General features: G+C 44.9%; 1 protein-coding gene across 6 annotated transcripts in view; it reads left to right on the top strand.

Annotated features, from left to right (window-relative positions):
- Positions 1–17,843, top strand: part of SHC3 (SHC adaptor protein 3) — a 183,768-nt gene that overhangs the window by 106,066 nt on the left and 59,859 nt on the right. For all 6 annotated transcript variants that reach the window (XM_070459402.1, XM_070459401.1, XM_070459400.1 and 3 more), the window contains 2 exons: positions 232–285; positions 7,495–7,546. In XM_070459402.1, coding sequence (XP_070315503.1) covers positions 232–285; positions 7,495–7,546 — 106 coding nt within the window. The remainder of the gene's footprint in view (positions 1–231; positions 286–7,494; positions 7,547–17,843) is intronic.

Here is a 17,843-nt window from a genome sequence, read left to right as displayed (position 1 = left end):
AAATGAGATAATTCTGGCAAAGTAGTTAGATGCACAGTTAGATGCTGTGAAATTTCACTGGAGGTTATCTATTGTTACCACTTTGATAATTGTTCTTTTCATTGGGTACCAATTTTACCAGTTTTCAGGAAACCTTATTGATTTGTATTGTCTGCCAACAAGCAGTTTGTTTTCCAAGACATGGGAAGGCTAATAACAGTACATCTTTGTTTCTTGTTTTCGGCCTGGCAGATTATAGCAAATCATCACATGCAGTCCATCTCCTTTGCCTCCGGGGGAGACCCGGTAAGTACCCCTGGAGTTGTTTTCTCTTGTTTTTGTCAGAGTTGTTGAGAAGGGACTCTGCTTCAAAAGCATGCCTCTTAGAACCCTGTAAAGAAATTTAACTGTGACACCAGCTACCTCGGCTTCCATTCCATAAGCTCTTCCTATCATTTTTTTTTAGGGTTGACACATGGCAATGACCTACTATTAAATTTCATTTCATTAGTCAAGAGCTGTCAAAAGTCTCTGAAGCAGTGACTTTCTTAAGGGGTAGTGACATAGCTCCCTAGTTTCCAAAGTGCCCGGCGTGTGCGCCTGACCCTGCCAGTCCTGCTGTGTTTCTATTTTTCTCTTGGCTCTTCCCCAGAGTTCTCCATTTTGGGATTTTAAGTTTATTCAAAGGCTGTGAATTTACTTACTCTGACTTATTCATAAATACTTGAAATTGGTATTTTTCTCTCCAAATTTAACACTGTTGTCTTTTAATGATTTGTTTTGCCAACAGGGAAGGAGTTGTGGAGAGAGAGGATAGAGAATAGGAGAATGTTCCAGTCTTCATTGCTTCTTTTATTAAGAAGGTGGCCTAACTAGGGAATTTGCTCCCCACATATGGTCAGGAAATCTATGATACAAGGCTAGCATTCAGCTTCAGTGTCAGGAAAACCACTCCCTCCTCAGGCAGGACAGTATTTTTGTTATCCTTATTGCTGTTTGTATTATTTTATCAAATTGTCGGTAGGCAGTGTTCAGATTTTATGTAAGGCTTACTGGTCCAAGATAGCCTGAGTAATCAGTGCATTATATTAATTACTTCTTATCCCAAGGCCAGGGACCTTGTCTATTTCTAGCCGGGAAAGGGGATTTTTCCCAGACTCCATGTTTAACTCATATATCTTTCTTCCACACTCCTACCTGGGTAGCCTGATTGTAAAACTGCTGTTGGCACATTGAAAGTCAAATCAAGGGAGTGATTTCTTCTCCTGGTTCCAGTCTCATTTCCAAAGGACAGTGTAACCATGACATTGAGTGTATTTGCTACAGGAAAGCCTACACTGGCCCTTCTCTCCCCCACCTGCTGCAGCCTCTGGGGAGGTATCACCCCCATCTTCCCAGCATCACTCAGGTGCTCCTGCTGGGGAGATACAGGCTGCATCTCAAGGGTCTGAGACAGGGAGATGCCTGAACCAAGGGCACCGGCAGGAGAGGGACTTGGCCACCCTTTTGATGGCTCTTTGCCCTTAAACCTCTGCTAAAGTTTCACCCTTATGGCAGAAAGTGAAGAAGAACTAAAGAGCTTCCTGATGACAGTGAAGGAGGAGAGTGAAAAAGTTGGCTTAAAGCTCAACATTCAGAAAACTAAGATCATGGCATCTGGTCCCATCACTTCATGGCAAATAGATGGGGAAACAGTGGAAACAGTGACATTTATTTTGGGGGGTTCCAAAATCACTGCAGATGGTGACTGCAGCCATGAAATTAAAAGATGCTTACTCCTTGGGAGAAAAGTTATGACCAACCTAGGCAGCATATTAAAAAGCAGAGTCATTACTTTGCCAACAAAGGTCCATCTAGTCAAAGCTATGGTTTTTCCAGTAGTCATGTATGAATGTGAGAGTTGGACTATAAAGAAGGCTGAGCACTGAAGAATTGATGCTTTTGAACTGTGGTGTTGGAGAACACTCTTGTGAGTCCCTTGGACTGCAAGGAGATCCAACCAGTCTATCCTAAAGGAAATCAGTCCTGAATATTCATTGGAAGGACTGATGCTGAAGCTGAAACTCCAATACTTTGGCCACCTGATGTGAAGAGCTGACTCATTTGAAAAGACCCTGATGCTGGGAAAGATTGAAGGTGGAAGGAGAAGGGGATGACAGAGGATGAGATGGTTGGTTGTCATCATCACCTTAGTGGACCTGAGTTTGAATAAACTCCAGGAGCTGGTGATAGACAGGGAGGCCTGACGTGGTACAGTCCACGGGGTTGCAAAGAGTCAGACATGACTAAGTGACTGAACTGAACTGAAAGTGTCACAGAACGACCAAAACATTATTTAAACTTCTTATTCAGTGGATTTCACTGGCTTTAGCCCTATTTCATACTTAGGGTCTAATTTTCAGAAGTCTTCTAGGATGCTTTCCTCTTCTTTTTTTCTTTCCTTCCCTTCTTTTATTTTCTTTTCAATCCTTTGATTTCTTACGATCCACTGCGAAATGAAATACCTCATTGAGATGTATGTTTAGAAAGTGGAAGTCTTCCATAATCAAGCCCATCCAAGGAGCACTTCTGAAGATTACATCAAGACATGATCGTACACTTATTCTCTACCTGCGCTACACATATACTAGACATATACACATGTCTATACTTACATCTGTAACCAGGTCTTATTATTTTGCACACATGTCTATACTTACATCTATAACCAGGTCTAATTATTTTGCACTGGCTGTCTACTTCTTGCCTAATGTAATGCTTGAAACCAATTTCTTAAATTTGGAAGTTGACCCAGTTTGAAAAATAAGACGCAGAAACACTGAACACCTGCATCAACATCTTCTTTCAAGAATTTGTCTCAAAAAAAAAAAAAAAGAACTTGTCTCAAACCTCATCTTCATGATGATGTGATGAGAGGAGGTGCAAAGATATGGGAATTGGAAAGTCAAATACATTGTCCTGTGTTGAAATTATTTTTTCTTATCCAGGATTCACTAAGATCTGTAAACTATTTTCAGTTTTCATCATCACCTCTTCTTAATAAAGGAAACATTTCAGTGACCCCTAAAGTAATTTATAACTATTAATGTTTTTTCTGATACAAAAATGTTATGATTCTAGGGGATAGGAAACCTAGTTACTTTTTAATTTTAAGCAATTCAAATGCATATCACCTTGTGCCTGAGTTCCCATTCCAAATTTATTTATCTGTCTTATTCATTATAATTGTTTTATTCTTATTCATTATAAGAATAAGATGAATAAGACAGACTGTTAATCCTTACAATAAATAGGCATACTACAATTATTATCTACTATTATTAGCAGTTCTGAAAGATCACTAAAAGAATGCCAGAATAATGGTTGGGCTCAGAAAAGCTTGGGAGTGAGAAGACACATATATAAATACAGAATAAGCACTTGGCAGCCCCATCTTTGGAACTTAGAGTGCTCACTGGGTGATGTCAATAGCATTGTTTTGAATAGCAATACATTTCCCTACTGTGCCAGAAGTGCATCATTTTTGGCATCAAAAAGGCTGTGTCCTTGGCTTAACTGCTGATCAGCTGAGTGACAGGGTCATATCATGTCTCTTGTCTAGTCTTCCTTCCCTAGCTTGGAGTCAGCAGAGCATTTCTCAGACTGGAGTAAGGACTGAAAAAGAAGAATTTCCTTGTATATCCAGAAGTGTGGACTCTAATTTTGTTATCAAAATATATGCAAAAATCAATTATGTATAGACTCCTTTTGTTTACATATTTTATTGAACTGTAAATCCCAATCAAACTTGGAAGTGCAAATAAACACAGTAAGACTCGACAACATCCAAAGTAAAATTAATTTACTGTGATGCATAAAGTTTTGCTGAAACTAAATCTCTGCTCCCAATGTGACTCTAAAACTGGCCACCATGATGCTTTTGAGGGCAGCAACTGTGCTATCACAGGCGTCGGATGACTCACTCCTTCCACTAATTTCTTCTATTCAAGTAAACACTTCAGTCATACATCATTGCATACAAAAGTGATATTAAATTGCTTCAGGTGGGGCAAAGCCATCTAGTCTGCTTGTTCTTTTCTCTCTAATTCTTTAAAAAATTTGGCACCCAGAATGTTGGAAACCCCACTGAAAATCTTGGCACTGAAATTGCATGCAGACTTGATGACACAGTTGTTGTTCGAATGATCCCGCATTTTCTTGTATTAACTTTTAAGATTTTCATGGAAAGGAAACCATAAAAGAGATTCTGGTGATATCTCAAAAGCTGGAGACTATACCTGCCCAAACCCAGCATTCCATGGATCTCAGATTGAGAAACACTAATGTTCTCTAGGGTCACTTCTGACATTCACATCTCTTGCATCCAGAAAGGGTGTCTATGATGACAAGTTACAATCCTTATTTTTGCAAAATAGCTTCAGATTCTGAGCAGATCTTCCCTGATGAAACAATCGGAAGCTGTGTTGACTGTTGGTCTCCCACTCCAATTCCCAGGTTAGTCTGTGAATATACCAAAGGAGAGTGGTCTGGGCAGGAAGAGGAAACAGCTTAGCCAGGCTGCATGCTGGAGAATGACCCCAGGTTAGCAGTCCAATATATCAAGAGCTGCTCGAAGCGCTCTCCTTTTTTAGTGAATGGTGCTGGGTTCTGGGGAGTGATGTTTGGAAAAACACCTTGAACCATGAACTCCCTGCCATGGATGATCATACCATGGCACCACCCCACTCCCACCCTCATTCTTCCCCTTTCCCTCTCACATTGGAGGATTTTCTGGAGTGCTGTAGGGAGAGAAGGGGTTGTCTTCTCTGCCCACAGAGAATCACAATGAAGGAACTCATGACAGTCTTGCAAACGCTGGGAAAAAAAAGCAAAAACAAATAACCTTGGAGTCCTCTGAAACCATCACGTTGGGGAAATACCAGCAGCCATGGGGAGAACTTTACCAGTTGCCCCCCTGCCTTGAGAATTTTTTGAATGTTGAAAATATCAACTTTGCAGCAAAGTCTTTCTTTTGCTTTCAAGAATTCAGAGATGGGACTTCCCTGGTGGTCCAGTTCAGTTCAGTTCAGTTCAGTCATTCAGTTGTGTCCAATTCTTTGCGACTCCATCGACTGCAGCATGCCAGGCCTCCCCGTCCATCACCAACTTCCAGAGTTTACTCAAACTCATGTCCATTGAGTCAGTGATGCAATCCTAACATCTCATCCTCTGTCATCCCCTTCTCCTTCTGCCCTCAATCTTTCCCAGCATCAGGGTCTTTTCAAATAAGTCAGCTTTTTGCATCAGGTAGCCAAAGTATTGAAGTTTCAGCTTCAACATCAGTCCTTCCAATGAATATTCAGGACTGATTTCCTTTAGGATAGACTGGTTGGATCTCCTTGCAGTCCAAGGGACTCGCAAGAGTGTTCTCCAACACCACAGTTCAAAAGCATCAATTCTTCGGCACTCAGCTTTATTTATAGTTCAGCTCTCATATCCATACATGACTACTGGAAAAACCATAGCCTTGACTAGATGAACCTTTGTTGACAAAGTAACATCTCTGCTTTTTAACATGCTGCCTAAGTTGGTCATAACTTTTCTCCCAAGGAGTAAGTGTCTTTCTTTTAATTTCATGGCTGCAGTCACCATCTGCAGTGATTTTGGAAACCCCCAAAATAAAGTCAGCCACTGTTTCCACTGTTTCTCCATCTTGCCATGAAGTGATGGGACCAGATGCCACGATCTTAGTTTTCTGAATGTTGAGCTTTAAGCCAACTTTTTCACTTTCCTCTTTCATGTTCATCAAGAGGCTCTTTAGTTCTTCTTTGCTTTCTGCCATAAGGGTGGTGTCATCTGCATATCTGAGATTATTGATATTTCTCCCAGCAATCTTTATTTCAGCTTGTGCTTCCTCCAGCCCAGCGTTTCTCATGATGTACCCTGCATATAAGTTAAATAAGCAGGGGTGACAATATACAGCCTTGACGTACTCCTTTTCCTATTTGGAACCAGTCTGTGGAAAGTTCCACGTCCAGTTCTAACTGTTGTTTCCTGACCTGCATACAGATTTCTCAAGAGGCCGGTCAAATGGTCTGGTATTCCCATCTCTTTCAGAATTTTCCACAGCTTATTGTGATCCACACAGTCAAAGGTTTTGGCACAGTCAATAAAGCAGAAATATATGTTTTTCTGGAACTCTCTTGCTTTTTCGATGATCCAGCCGATGTTGGCAATTTGATCTCTGGTTCATCTGCCTTTTCTAAATCCAGCTTGAACATCTGGAAGTTCACAGTTCACATACGGTTGAAGCCTGACTTGGAGAATTTTGAGCATTACTTTACTAGAGTGTGAGATGGGTGCAATTGTGCGGTAGTTTGAGCATTCTTTGGCATTGCCTTTCTTAGGGATTGGAATGAAAACTGACCTTTTCCAGTCCTGTGGCCACTGCTGGTGGTCCAGTGGTTGAGAATTGGCCTGCCAATGCAGGGGACACAGGTTTGATCCCTGGTCTGGGAATTGAGCTCGCAGGTTGCAGGGCAACTAAGCCCACATGCCCTAGAGCCTGTGCTCCACAACAAGAGAAGCTACCTTAATGAGAAGCCTGGCACAACTAGCGAGTAGCCATTGCTTGCAGCAACTAGAGAAAGCCCACATGCAGCAAAGAAGACCCAGCACAACCAAAAAAAACAAGAATTCAGAGAATTGTTGGTTCCTCTGTTTAGAAACTAAAACCCACGTGGTTGCCTAGGCCCACTTCTGAGATCATCAATTCCTCTGTGTGCCAAGTAGGTGAATCAGCCAGGGGACTTATATTTCATGTGTAAGGGGGAGACTTCTCAATAGAATTCAAAAGGAATTGCAAAAGGAATTGCAAACATCTCAAAAGGATTAAAATCAGTCATTAAGTCATCATATCTCACCCATCCATTAGGGGTATTTGTAACCAGGCTTTGAACATCCACTTCTGATTTTCTCAGTGTGGCCCCCAGATCAGCAGCAGCTGCTGCCTGGATGCTTGTCAGAAATGTACATTTTGGGCCCTCAGCTTGGACCTGCCCAGTTGGAGACCTTGGGGGTGGGGCCCAGCAATCTGCACTGTAACAAGCCTTGGGGGACTCTTGACACCCGCTCAGATTTGAGCACCATTGTTGGAGAGCTGATGGCAGTGTTTCTCAGCCTTTGTCCATAATAGAATTATCTCTGGAGCTTTTAAAAATTCTGATGCCCGGGGCCCACATCCACTCTGGTTAAATCAGATTATCTGAGAGCTTGGACTCAGTGATCAGTGTTTTTACAACTCCTTGGGTGATCCAACATATTGAGTACCTGGGCCTTCTAGGTCCTTGCTGCTCACAGTGTGAGTGTGCAAGAGCTGTCTGCTGATCTCCGGTGATCTCTGCCCTCCGTACAGTTCAAGACATGTCCTTTAGCTGGTCTGTCGTTTGGGCTGTTCTTGGTGTCTGAGCTGCTGTGTACACGATGCATCTGCTTCACCCGTGGTTAGTGATGTGACATCTCCTTTTTCTTTCACAGGACACAACAGACTATGTTGCGTACGTTGCTAAGGACCCTGTTAATCGCAGAGGTAAGCCATGTGTGACCTCTGTCATTTCTTATTCACGTGCAGTTGGGCTTAACACTGGATACAAGTTGGTCTTCATGATCTCAGCCCTCTTCACCTGCACGAACAAGTGCTCTCTCGTACTGTCAGCAATAATTGAGCTTTACAGGCAGTGAAGTGTGGCAGCATGCCTGGCTGGGTTAGGAGACGCTGGGTATCTGAGAGCCTGAACCACATACCTGTACAGGAGACGCTGGGTATCTGAGAGCCTGAACCACACACCTGTACAGGAGACGCTGGGTATCTGAGAGCCTGAACCACACACCTGTATAGGAGACGCTGGGTATCTGAGAGCCTGAACCACACACCTGGCTGGTTTAGGAGATGCTGGGTATCTGAGAGTCTGAACCACACACCTGTATAGGAGATGCTGGGTATCTGAGAGCCTGAACCACACACCTGTATAGGAGACGCTGGGTATCTGAGAGCCTGAACCACACACCTGTATCCAGACGGCCAGCACTTGGTACACCTGACCTGCGCAAGGCAGCTCCCACTTAGACTCTGAAGGTGGACTCAGTTACACCTGAAGCCTGTACAAGCCGGTAGCCTCCTGCCCGACACCATCTCCTCATTTGTCCAGTGCCAGCCGTCCTACACTGCTCTGCATAGCCCTGGAGGCCAGTGTCCAAGCTCAGGGCTCTCTTCTTAAACCCCGCAAAAAATGCTAGACACAGGCCTCAGACACAGGCTAGGTACGGGATTTGAAGGATCAAGTACTTCCCATCCTCATGGACCGTTTATTCCTAGACCTTCCCTTCGTACCCACCCCCCACCCCCCCATCAGTTACAACAGTGCCCCCACCCCGCCAGTGTTAATAGGCTTGGGCCGGTGGGCTGAGTAGAGAGGATGCTACTCTTGAATTCCAGGCAGCCACCAGGTGGCGCACGACTCCAATTGAGAACTCATCAATGACGCTGACCAGTGGGGCTTATAACACCACAAAATGGCCCTTCCCTTCACCACCATTGGTTCCCCTCCTCCCCCACCCTCTACCCCAGAAACCAATTAAAATTTCCTAGTTGGCTTTGCAGAATTTTTGTCTGTAAACACACTCTCTCTCTCTCTCTCTCTCTCTCTCTCTCTCTCTCTCTCTCTCCCTTCTTTTAAAATTTCAACACAGATGTGATTTTGGAATTCTGTTTTCCCACTAACCTTGGGGGAGGGGGAGGTGGCAGGCTAAACCACATTCCAGAGTTATACTGGTTGAAGTTCTTCTTTTATTGTTGTTTGTTCCAAGTTAACCTCAAGTAATCCTAGACTTTCTTTTGATACCTTTAAGGGTTCCTAGGTCAGTGGTTCTCAAAATGAGCTATATTTTAAATCACTTAGGGAATTTAAAAAATCTCAGTGCTCAGGTTTCAGAGCAGTGGTGCCTACGTTCAGCCAAGGCTGAGAAATCAGGCTCTAGGGACAGACCCCGAAGGAATATAACCCCCTGCAATTTGCCTTAGGGCCATAGACGCATACAAGCTATTGTCTTGTTTCACAGGCAGAAACCAGCAGTGCCTTCTGCCCACAGCGCCTTTTCAAAGTCAAGGAAATCAGGATATATTTCACATGCGTGTTGGTTTCTAGACCAGCTGCTCCCTGGGACCCATGTGCAGTGCTAGCGTGAAGACAGATGCTGCTGGCGTTTTGATGGTACCATCAGCAAAGGGGTCCTTTGAGATGCTGTGTGGGAGATGTTCACTCCTTCCTTCCAGTTATCTGTTGCCTGTAGCACAGCTTTGTGGCTTAACGACCATCATTTTTAAGTATTTTTTGATATATTGTGTCACGAGGCCAGGCAGGGCTCAGTTGGCCAATTTTTCTGCTCTATGTGGCATCAGTGGGGTCTTGGGTGGTCTTTGGCTGGTAGCTGGCCTGGTCTAGAAAGGCCAGATTGATTTCACTCCCATGCGTCATACCTTGGCAGGAAGGACTAGAAGTCTAAGCCAGCAGGGTCTTTCTCCCTCTGCATGGAGTCTCAGGGTCCCTCCAGGTGGTTCCTCCATCAAAGAAGTAGGACGTCCCGCGTAGCAGCTCCATGATGCCAATGTGGACACATCCAGTGGAAGGCCAAGCATGACTCCACCTCTGTCATAGTTTACCAGTCAAAGCAGTCCTAGCCTTCTAAGATTCAGGGGACGAGGGAACCAGACCTGCCCTCCGACAGGAATTTGTGGCCTTCTTTATCCATCACATTTCTTTCCCCACCCCTGCCACCCCTGCAAACACACACATACAGGGAGCTCCAGCTTCCGCGAGGCAGTAGGTGAAGGGAGGCGGGTTGCATGAGTCCAACTATGAACAGTATCTCAGAGTTGGCTTTGCCTTCATCCCCTGTATGTCCACCCCTCCCCTACCTCCTTCCATAAGATGCTGGTGGAGGGCTCCCCCGGTTGCTCTGTTCTTCTTCCTCCTCCTGGAATTAAACCTCCAGGCAGAGAGTTTAATTTAGTAAGAATGGCCTCTGACATGCAGGAGTCAGATTAGCAAGATGTTCTGGGAGTAAGTGTTCTTATTTGGACTCTTAGATAGCCAACTCCCCACACAGTGGCCCAAGTCAGCACGCTGGGGTAAGCCTTATAGCACTGTGGTTCCCTGGCTGCCAACAGAGCTCCTCAGACTGGACAGATATCTGGTTCCACATCTGGAACCCAGAAAGTCTTCTGTCAAAATCCTACAGAGATGCGTCAGAGTCCCTTACCATTATCATCCGTCTTTTCCACGTTGATTCCTGCTTATACATTCCTGTGTGTGTTTTGGTTAATCTAGAAGTATTTACAGCAAGCATCTATATATTTCTCTCAAATATCAAGAATCCATGGTTTATCTAATTAATCTGGTGGAAGAGCAAAGAATCTCTGACCCAAGTCATTAAGTTCTTTGGTAACCACCACCACTATCTCGAGGAGATAAGTGTTGCAAAAAGTGAGCAAGTTTCATGATATCAGCAACTTATCACTGAAAGGCAGTCAACCAGGAAGGAGGCCTGGAAGGTAACTCCTGATATATGTAGGATAAAACGCAACAAAGCAGGCTTTGCAGGATCCTAATATATCATTTTCTTTTAATAATGAAATTTGGATTATGACCCAATGATTCCCCTGCAACCAAATGTCTGTTGGTTCAGGATGGACTGTTCGGGTCACAAAAGAAGCTAAAAGATATTGTTCTGCTTAGACATATGGCTGCCTGCAGGTAGCTTGTATTCCTATAACCTATAAGCACAGTAGCATCCCTGTTCAGGCACCCACTGGAACTCCTGAACTTGCTGTAGAAAATCATGTCCTGTGGTGATGACCTGATGGCAGAGAGCCCTCTGTTCAGCTTGTATAGCTTCTAACCTGCTTTCCCCCCAGGATTTCCTGGATAAGGGGAAATGTGGTGAATGGGCTTGAGAGGGAAGTCCCATGGCCTGCTGCTCACACGACCACACTTCCTTCTGCAGACTGCCCTACTGGCTCACGGTCATTTCAACCCTGAATTTAGGGTTCCTCTGGCTTTGGACCAGAGGCCCCAGAAGGTAACTTTGTAGGTTACCTTAACTTTGTAGGTCCCAGAACATAACTTTCTGCTAGAACCTTACAGAGCATGAACTCCTTAAATAATAGAGCACTTACTTCAACTTTTCCTTTCCCTAGAAGCAAAACCTCATCACCTCATTATAGATGAAAACAACAATTTGTTTTTTCAAGCCAGAAGGTTAAACTTCATCAAATAACTCTGTGGTGGGAGGTTACTTTTCCTGTGGGCGAATGATTAGGTTGTTCTTTCCCTTATCTGGCTATTGTCAACAGTGTTTTTTTTTTTTTTAACAAACAAGCCAACCTCTGGGTTTTAAACATGTTATGCAGAAGACCCTGAATATTTCTGCCTAGACCAGAAAGTCAAACTTTCAGACTCTGGCTGAAAGTCAGACTTGTACTAGCCTGTTGCACATCTCTGCTCACAAGTCTCCTAGGCCCCTCACTGTGATAAGCTGTGAACTAAGTCTTTCCTTTCCCCACAGAGCTTGCCTCACTCGTCACAATGTGAGCTGATTCCTGGTCTATCTGCTGTCTTGTTTCCTATGATTTTCTCCCACATCCACTCCAGCTCCACTACTTTCTGGCTCATCCTTGAACATGTCAAGCAAGCACCTGCCTCAGGGCCTTTGCACCTGTTTAATCCCATGCCTGTGACATTCTTACACTAGACTTTCCCATGGTTCACTCCCTGACTTCCTCCAGGCTTCTTCTGTGACATCACCTCCTAGGTCACCTTCCCTGGTCTTCCTGTATTTTATCCTATACCGTTGTCCTTAATTTACATTTACATTATTGTCTTTATGGTTGTATTGGTTTACGACTGTGCTGTGCTTAGTCACTCGGTTGTGTCCCACTCTTTGCGGCCCCATGGATTGTAGCCCACCGCATGGACTGTAGCCTGCCAGGCTCCTCCATCCATGGGATTCTCCAGGCAAGAATACTGGAGTGGATTGCCATTTCCTTCTCCAGAGGATCTTCCCAACCCAGGGATCAAACCCAGGTCTCCTGCATTGTAGATAGATTCTTTACCATCTGTACCACCAGGGAAGCCCAGAAATACTGGAGTGGGTAGCCTCTCCCTTCTCCAGGGGATCTTCCTGACCCAGGAGTTGAACTGGGGTCTCCTGCATTGCAGGTAGATTCTTTACCAGCTGAGCTACCAGGGGAGCCCTGTGACCACTGGAACAAATAACCGTAAACTTTGTGACTTAAGACAACCAAAGTTGCCCTCTCATAGTTCTGGAGGCTCAGGGTCTAAAATCAAGGTGTGGGCAGGGCTATGTTTCCTCCCAAGGTTCCGGGTAGGAGCCTTCCTGCCTTTTCCAGTGTCTGGTAGCTCCGGAGCCCTTGGCTTGTGGTTGCATCACTCTCGTCTTGGCATCTGTCTTCACATCATCTCCTCCTTCTCTGTGTCTGTGTCGTCTCCTCTTCTGTCCCTTATAATAAGAAACTTGCCATTGGATTTAGGGCCCATCCTGATCCATCATCTTGAGGTCCTTAACTTAAGGACATCTGCAAAGACCCTTTTACACAGGTTCAAGAGGTCAGGATGCAGACAGGGCTTTGTGAAGGGGCACCATTCAATCCATGCAAATGGTGTCGTTTTCCTTTCTTATTTTCAGTGTCTACCCTCTAGACTGTCAGCATCATGAGAACAGGACTCTGTTTTGTTTATTGCTGTATCTGTAGATTATAGGATAGGGCATGGTACATAGTTTATGCTCAACAAGTGTCTACTGAGTGAAGTCTCCAGTAGATATTTTGTACATTTGCCTTGTGCTCATGTGCAAGAATATTCTTAGAGTTTAATACCTCTGGGACAAATCACTGTGTTTTGGGACATCTTCAACTTTAAAAAAATGGTTATTTCACTTTGCAATTCCACAGGTGGCACAGGAGGGCTCCTTGGCTTCTTCAACACTTGGCATTTTCAGGTTTTTAGATTCCTGCCAGTCTGATGGGTGGAAAATTATCTCCTTATAATTTTAGTTTGCCGCTGTAGGGCTAGAACACGTATTAAACTCAATTTTTAAATTTTTATTATTTTTTATTGGAATACAGTTGCTTTACAATGTTACATTTGTTTCTGTTGTACAACAGTGGATGAGCTGAGCATATACATATACCCCCTCTTTTTTGGATTTCCACCCCATTTAGGTCATCACAGCGCATTGAGTAGAGTTCCCTGTGCTGTATGTTAGGTTCTCATTAGTTGTCTATTTTGTACACAGTAGCATACATAGGCTACTTCTGTTGATGGACATTTAGGTTGCTTCCATGTCCTGACTATTGTAAATAGTGCTGTAGTGAACATTAGGGTGCATGTATCTTTGTGTTTTTTGTTTATTTATTATTGGGGTATGGTTGCTTTATGATAGTGTGTTAGTGTCTGTTGCACAATGAAGTGAATCAGCTATATGTGCACATATAGCCCCTCCCTCTTGAGTCTCTCTCCCATCCCCCACATCACTGCAGAGCAATGAGCTGCGCTATATAGCAGCTTCCCACCAGCTATCTATTTTACACATAGTCGTGCAGATGTATCAGTCCTAATCTCCCATTTCATTTCACCCTCCTTTTCCACCCTCTGTCCACATGTCTGTTCTCTATGTTTAAGTCTCTATTCCTGCCCTGGAAATAGGTTCATTTGTACCATTTTTCTAGATTCCGCCTATATGTGTTAATATGAATTATGGTCTTCTCAGAGTATACGCCCACGAGTGGGATTTCTGGGTCATATGGTAGTTCTATTTTAGTATTTTTAAGGAAACTCCATACTGTTCTTCACAGTGGCTGTATCAATTTACATTTCCACCAATAATGTAAAAGAATTCCCCTTTCTCCACACCTTCTCCGGCATTTATTGTTTGCAGATTTTTTGATGATGGCCAGTCTGACTGGTGTGAGGTGATACCTCATTGTGGTTTTAATTTGCATTTCTCTAATAATTAGTGATGTTGAAAACAACTCGTAATTAAGAGCATGGGGGATGGATCTTGAAGTTCTTCCTGTCTTGGATTAAGAAATCTGAAACAATGAGGAGCATGTGGATATATTAAGTGAACAAACTAGAGTTGACTGAAAACTACGCTTGAGTCTGTAGCCTCCAGCTCTCTGCTAAGAATTCACTGGTGTTCAGTGTTTATTTTAAGGGGTGAGAGTTATCAGCCCACTAGGAGAAAGAGAGAGCAGTCATTGTTTGGTAGGGTCTTTTTCTGATTGGGCAGTGATTCCAGGTGTCTCTGAGATTGCCTGTGTCAGTCACCAGGTGGTAGAGAATGTGGCTGTGAACTTGGACTCTTGGAGAGTCTGTGAGTCTAGATATGAGGACAGTAGGAGAGTCCAAGACGGGACCACTGCAAGGGCTGGACAGCCTTGAGGAGGCTGGATGACTGTGAAGTGTGAGTTGGGAGGGGTGTGGGTGTGGGTGTGGGTGGAAGGGGTCATGACTTCCTGAAAGGCAGCAGAGATCCTGAGAGGTTTTCTGCCTGTACTTGCGGAGTTTCCCCCATGGAACTAGTGCCCACCAAGGTGGAGTGGCCCATCCCACAGGGTATGGAAGCGGCCACTATGGTGGGAGACGCATACTGGAGCCTCTGTTTATAGTCACCGCTGATCTGCGATAGAGGGGGTGTTACCTTGTAATCATGCATAAAAGGTGCAGTGAACCAGTGACGTCCTTTCTGTGTATCAGTGGCTCCAGGACCACAGAGGGGGTATGGGAAGTGGAGTTTTACTTTCACAAAATTAAGGAAAAAAAACCACACAATAATCAGATAAGGAATCAACCCCTCCAAATTCTGAATGGTTAAGAAAAGTATTCCAGAGATGGAAAGATATATTCTTACCCATTATTGTTAGTGATGAACCTCACTCAAAATATTTATCTTGCTTTGAGATAATAACTGACAGTGTGATGCTTTCAGAGTCAACAAGACATCTTGAACTTTTGTTTATCTTTGTCGCGTCATTTTTGAAAGGTAAAAAGAAAGTGTCAGTCATGTCCAACTCTTTGCGACCCCATAGACTGTAGCCTGCCAGGCTCCTCTGTCCATGGGATTCTCCAGGCAAGAATACTAGAGTGGGTTGTCATTCCCTTCTCCAGGGGCTCTTCCCTACCCAGGGGTTAAACCAGTGTTTCCTGCATTGCAGACGGATTCTTTACTGTCTTAGCTGCCAGGGAAGCCCTACATGTTTTAAAAGATATTTTTATAATATACGTACCATTATATTGGACTTCCCAAGAGACACTAGTGGTAAAGAATTCGCCTGTCCATGCAGCCGACACAAGAGATGCAGGTTTGATTCCTGGATCTAGAAGAATCCTGGAGTAGGAAATGGCAACTCGCTCCAGTATTCTTGCCTGGAAAATTCCATTGACAGAGGAGCCTGGCAGGCTACAGTCCATGGGGTCGCAAAGAGTCGGACTCAACTGAGCACAAGGAAAGAAGGAACTATTATATGATGTTCATAATTTATAAATAACTTAACATCTATTGGGGACATACACGCTCAGTATAGTGAAGAGTTCTTTATTGGTGAGCATGAACGCACCTTGACAACTTCCGTAAATAAGTCATCTGGGTGTTTGGTGCGCGTGATGAGCATTGCTAGTGCTCACTTACATCCTGACCTCCTTCCTCCCCAACTCCCAGGAGCCCGTACTGAAGCTTCTCCCGGGTGGAGGGAGAGCCACGCGACCGTTCTGTGTGAGAGCAGAACGCATGAGTGCTGGTGCAAGCCCTGCTGTCTCTTTCTTCCCTGGCTCGTGGAGGAGGCCTTGTACTGAAATTCGGGATTGAAAGATGCAAGCAGCCTGGCTCATGGTGGCACCACCTGCTTGAGGAGAGCTGAGGTGATTGAGGAGGGTTGCCCAGGAATGAGCAGACAAGAATGGAGCTGACTTGTCACTGAGATGCTGGGGCTGTTTCTTACTGTGGCATCCCTTGTTTGTGCTGACTGACAGAGCAGCTGCCCCAAGCAGGGCTCAGAGAGCATGCTCAGATGAATGGAGGTCCCAGGTGGCCTGCAGTCCGTTCATCAGTTAGATGGCCGCGGTGGCCTTGAACACCAATGGACAGGTGCCACCACTGGCCTCTAGACTTATTTGCAACCATGGGGAAACTGAATCGGCCTCTTACATAGTCACTTCTGCCCTGCCAGGGTCTACTATGCATGGAAGACGTGTGGTTTTATGTAGACGCCATATCTCAGTTCTATCTGATGTGATTACGAGGACCTCTCAAGTGGCTCATCCCAGGTTGGGAGAGGCCTTTGTGGTGAAGCCCAATGAGGCCCCTTGCTAGTGTCAGGGCGGAGGTGGCTGCTGTGTGGTCTGAGTGAGCTCCTGGAGAGTGATGTCGGCCTTGCTTTTGGTCAAGAAGAGAGACCAGCTGGGCCAACAAACACCTCCGGTCCTCACCCCCCCATCTGTACACGACTGTTCACGCCCCAGTGGTACACTACTGTACCACTACAGAAGAGCCAGCTTCCTCCAAGAGGGACAGATTGAGGAATGACCTCATTTTGCTGCTCCTGTGTTTGTTTGGGGGCCACATTTTAGGTTTTACAACGTCATTTTGAGTTCTTGACTCTGGGTCCCACCACTCTGTATGTACTTTTTATCTAGTGCGTCTCTGGCTCACTCATGAATGACAGACACCTCCAGCTCCCTGTTTTCATTGTGGGATGTGAAACAAGCAGCCCCAGTGGTCACCTTTGCAGAGACCCTCGTAATCCTCCCACAAGTGAGGCTAGATGATAGTGGCTTTTAAGCTAAAAACCACTGCAACACCGAGAGAAAATCCCAGGCCCAGAGAGACTGTCAGCCCAGGTTGGTTTTAGATTTGGAGTGAGTTTCTGGAGCACGGAGAAGTCATTCTACAGAAGGATCCTCAGACCCAACTACTAGATGATACTTACTCAGTCCACTGAGGACTGAGCCCGGCCCCAGAGCCTGGAGTCATAATTTAATTCTGCATCTGCAGGTTCTGTCACCCTCTTGTATCCAAATACTAGGGCTCCACTGTCACCAAGCGAGGGTGCTTCCACCCAGAGCCCTGCATCCTCCAAAGGTCCCAGGAACTGACTTAAAGAAGACCTATTTCAGGCCTGGACTTTTCTGGTGTGTAGAAGGTGAGAGGGCTGTGTGGACCTCTGCAGAAACCTTATTCTTCATTCACTGTGTTAAAGCCTAAGGGCACTGCTTTAGAAAAAAAACAAACTTCACTTTCTTGACTCATCCCCAGTCGTTATGCTGGTTCTCCAGAGTACCAGTCAGCTGGTTCCCTCGGCTGGTGCTGATGCTGGGTGGAGGGGACAGGTGTGGCTGGAAACATGGGGCAGGTGGGGGAGCCAGGTGTCTTTCCCTCAATGCATCCTAGGCTCCTATTTCCTTCCTGGCTGGAAAGACACCTCCAATCCTGTCCATTAATGAACAGCCATGTGACTACAACAGCTGCTTAATATGGGCTAGCTTTATGCTTACCTGGGTTAATAATAAATACCAATACCAATACTAACATAAAACAATATCATTATTGGATAACAGAAATACAGCTGGGGCATCTGTCTCCTGGGACAAATCCCTTGGCCATATCTGTGCTAGGGCTAGTGTATCCAAGGGATGGGGCTTCCTGGTAGCTCAGTGGTAAAGTATTCACCCGCCAATGTAGGAGATGAGGAGATGGGTTTGATTCCTGGGTTGGGAAGACCCCTTGGAGAAGGAAATGGCAGCTCACTCCAG

This window comes from Odocoileus virginianus, chromosome 31 (genome assembly GCF_023699985.2).
Source record: "Odocoileus virginianus isolate 20LAN1187 ecotype Illinois chromosome 31, Ovbor_1.2, whole genome shotgun sequence".
Taxonomy (NCBI): Eukaryota; Metazoa; Chordata; class Mammalia; order Artiodactyla; family Cervidae; genus Odocoileus; species Odocoileus virginianus.
Note: the sequence above shows the minus strand (reverse complement) of the source record. Positions and strands in the feature narration are given on the sequence as shown.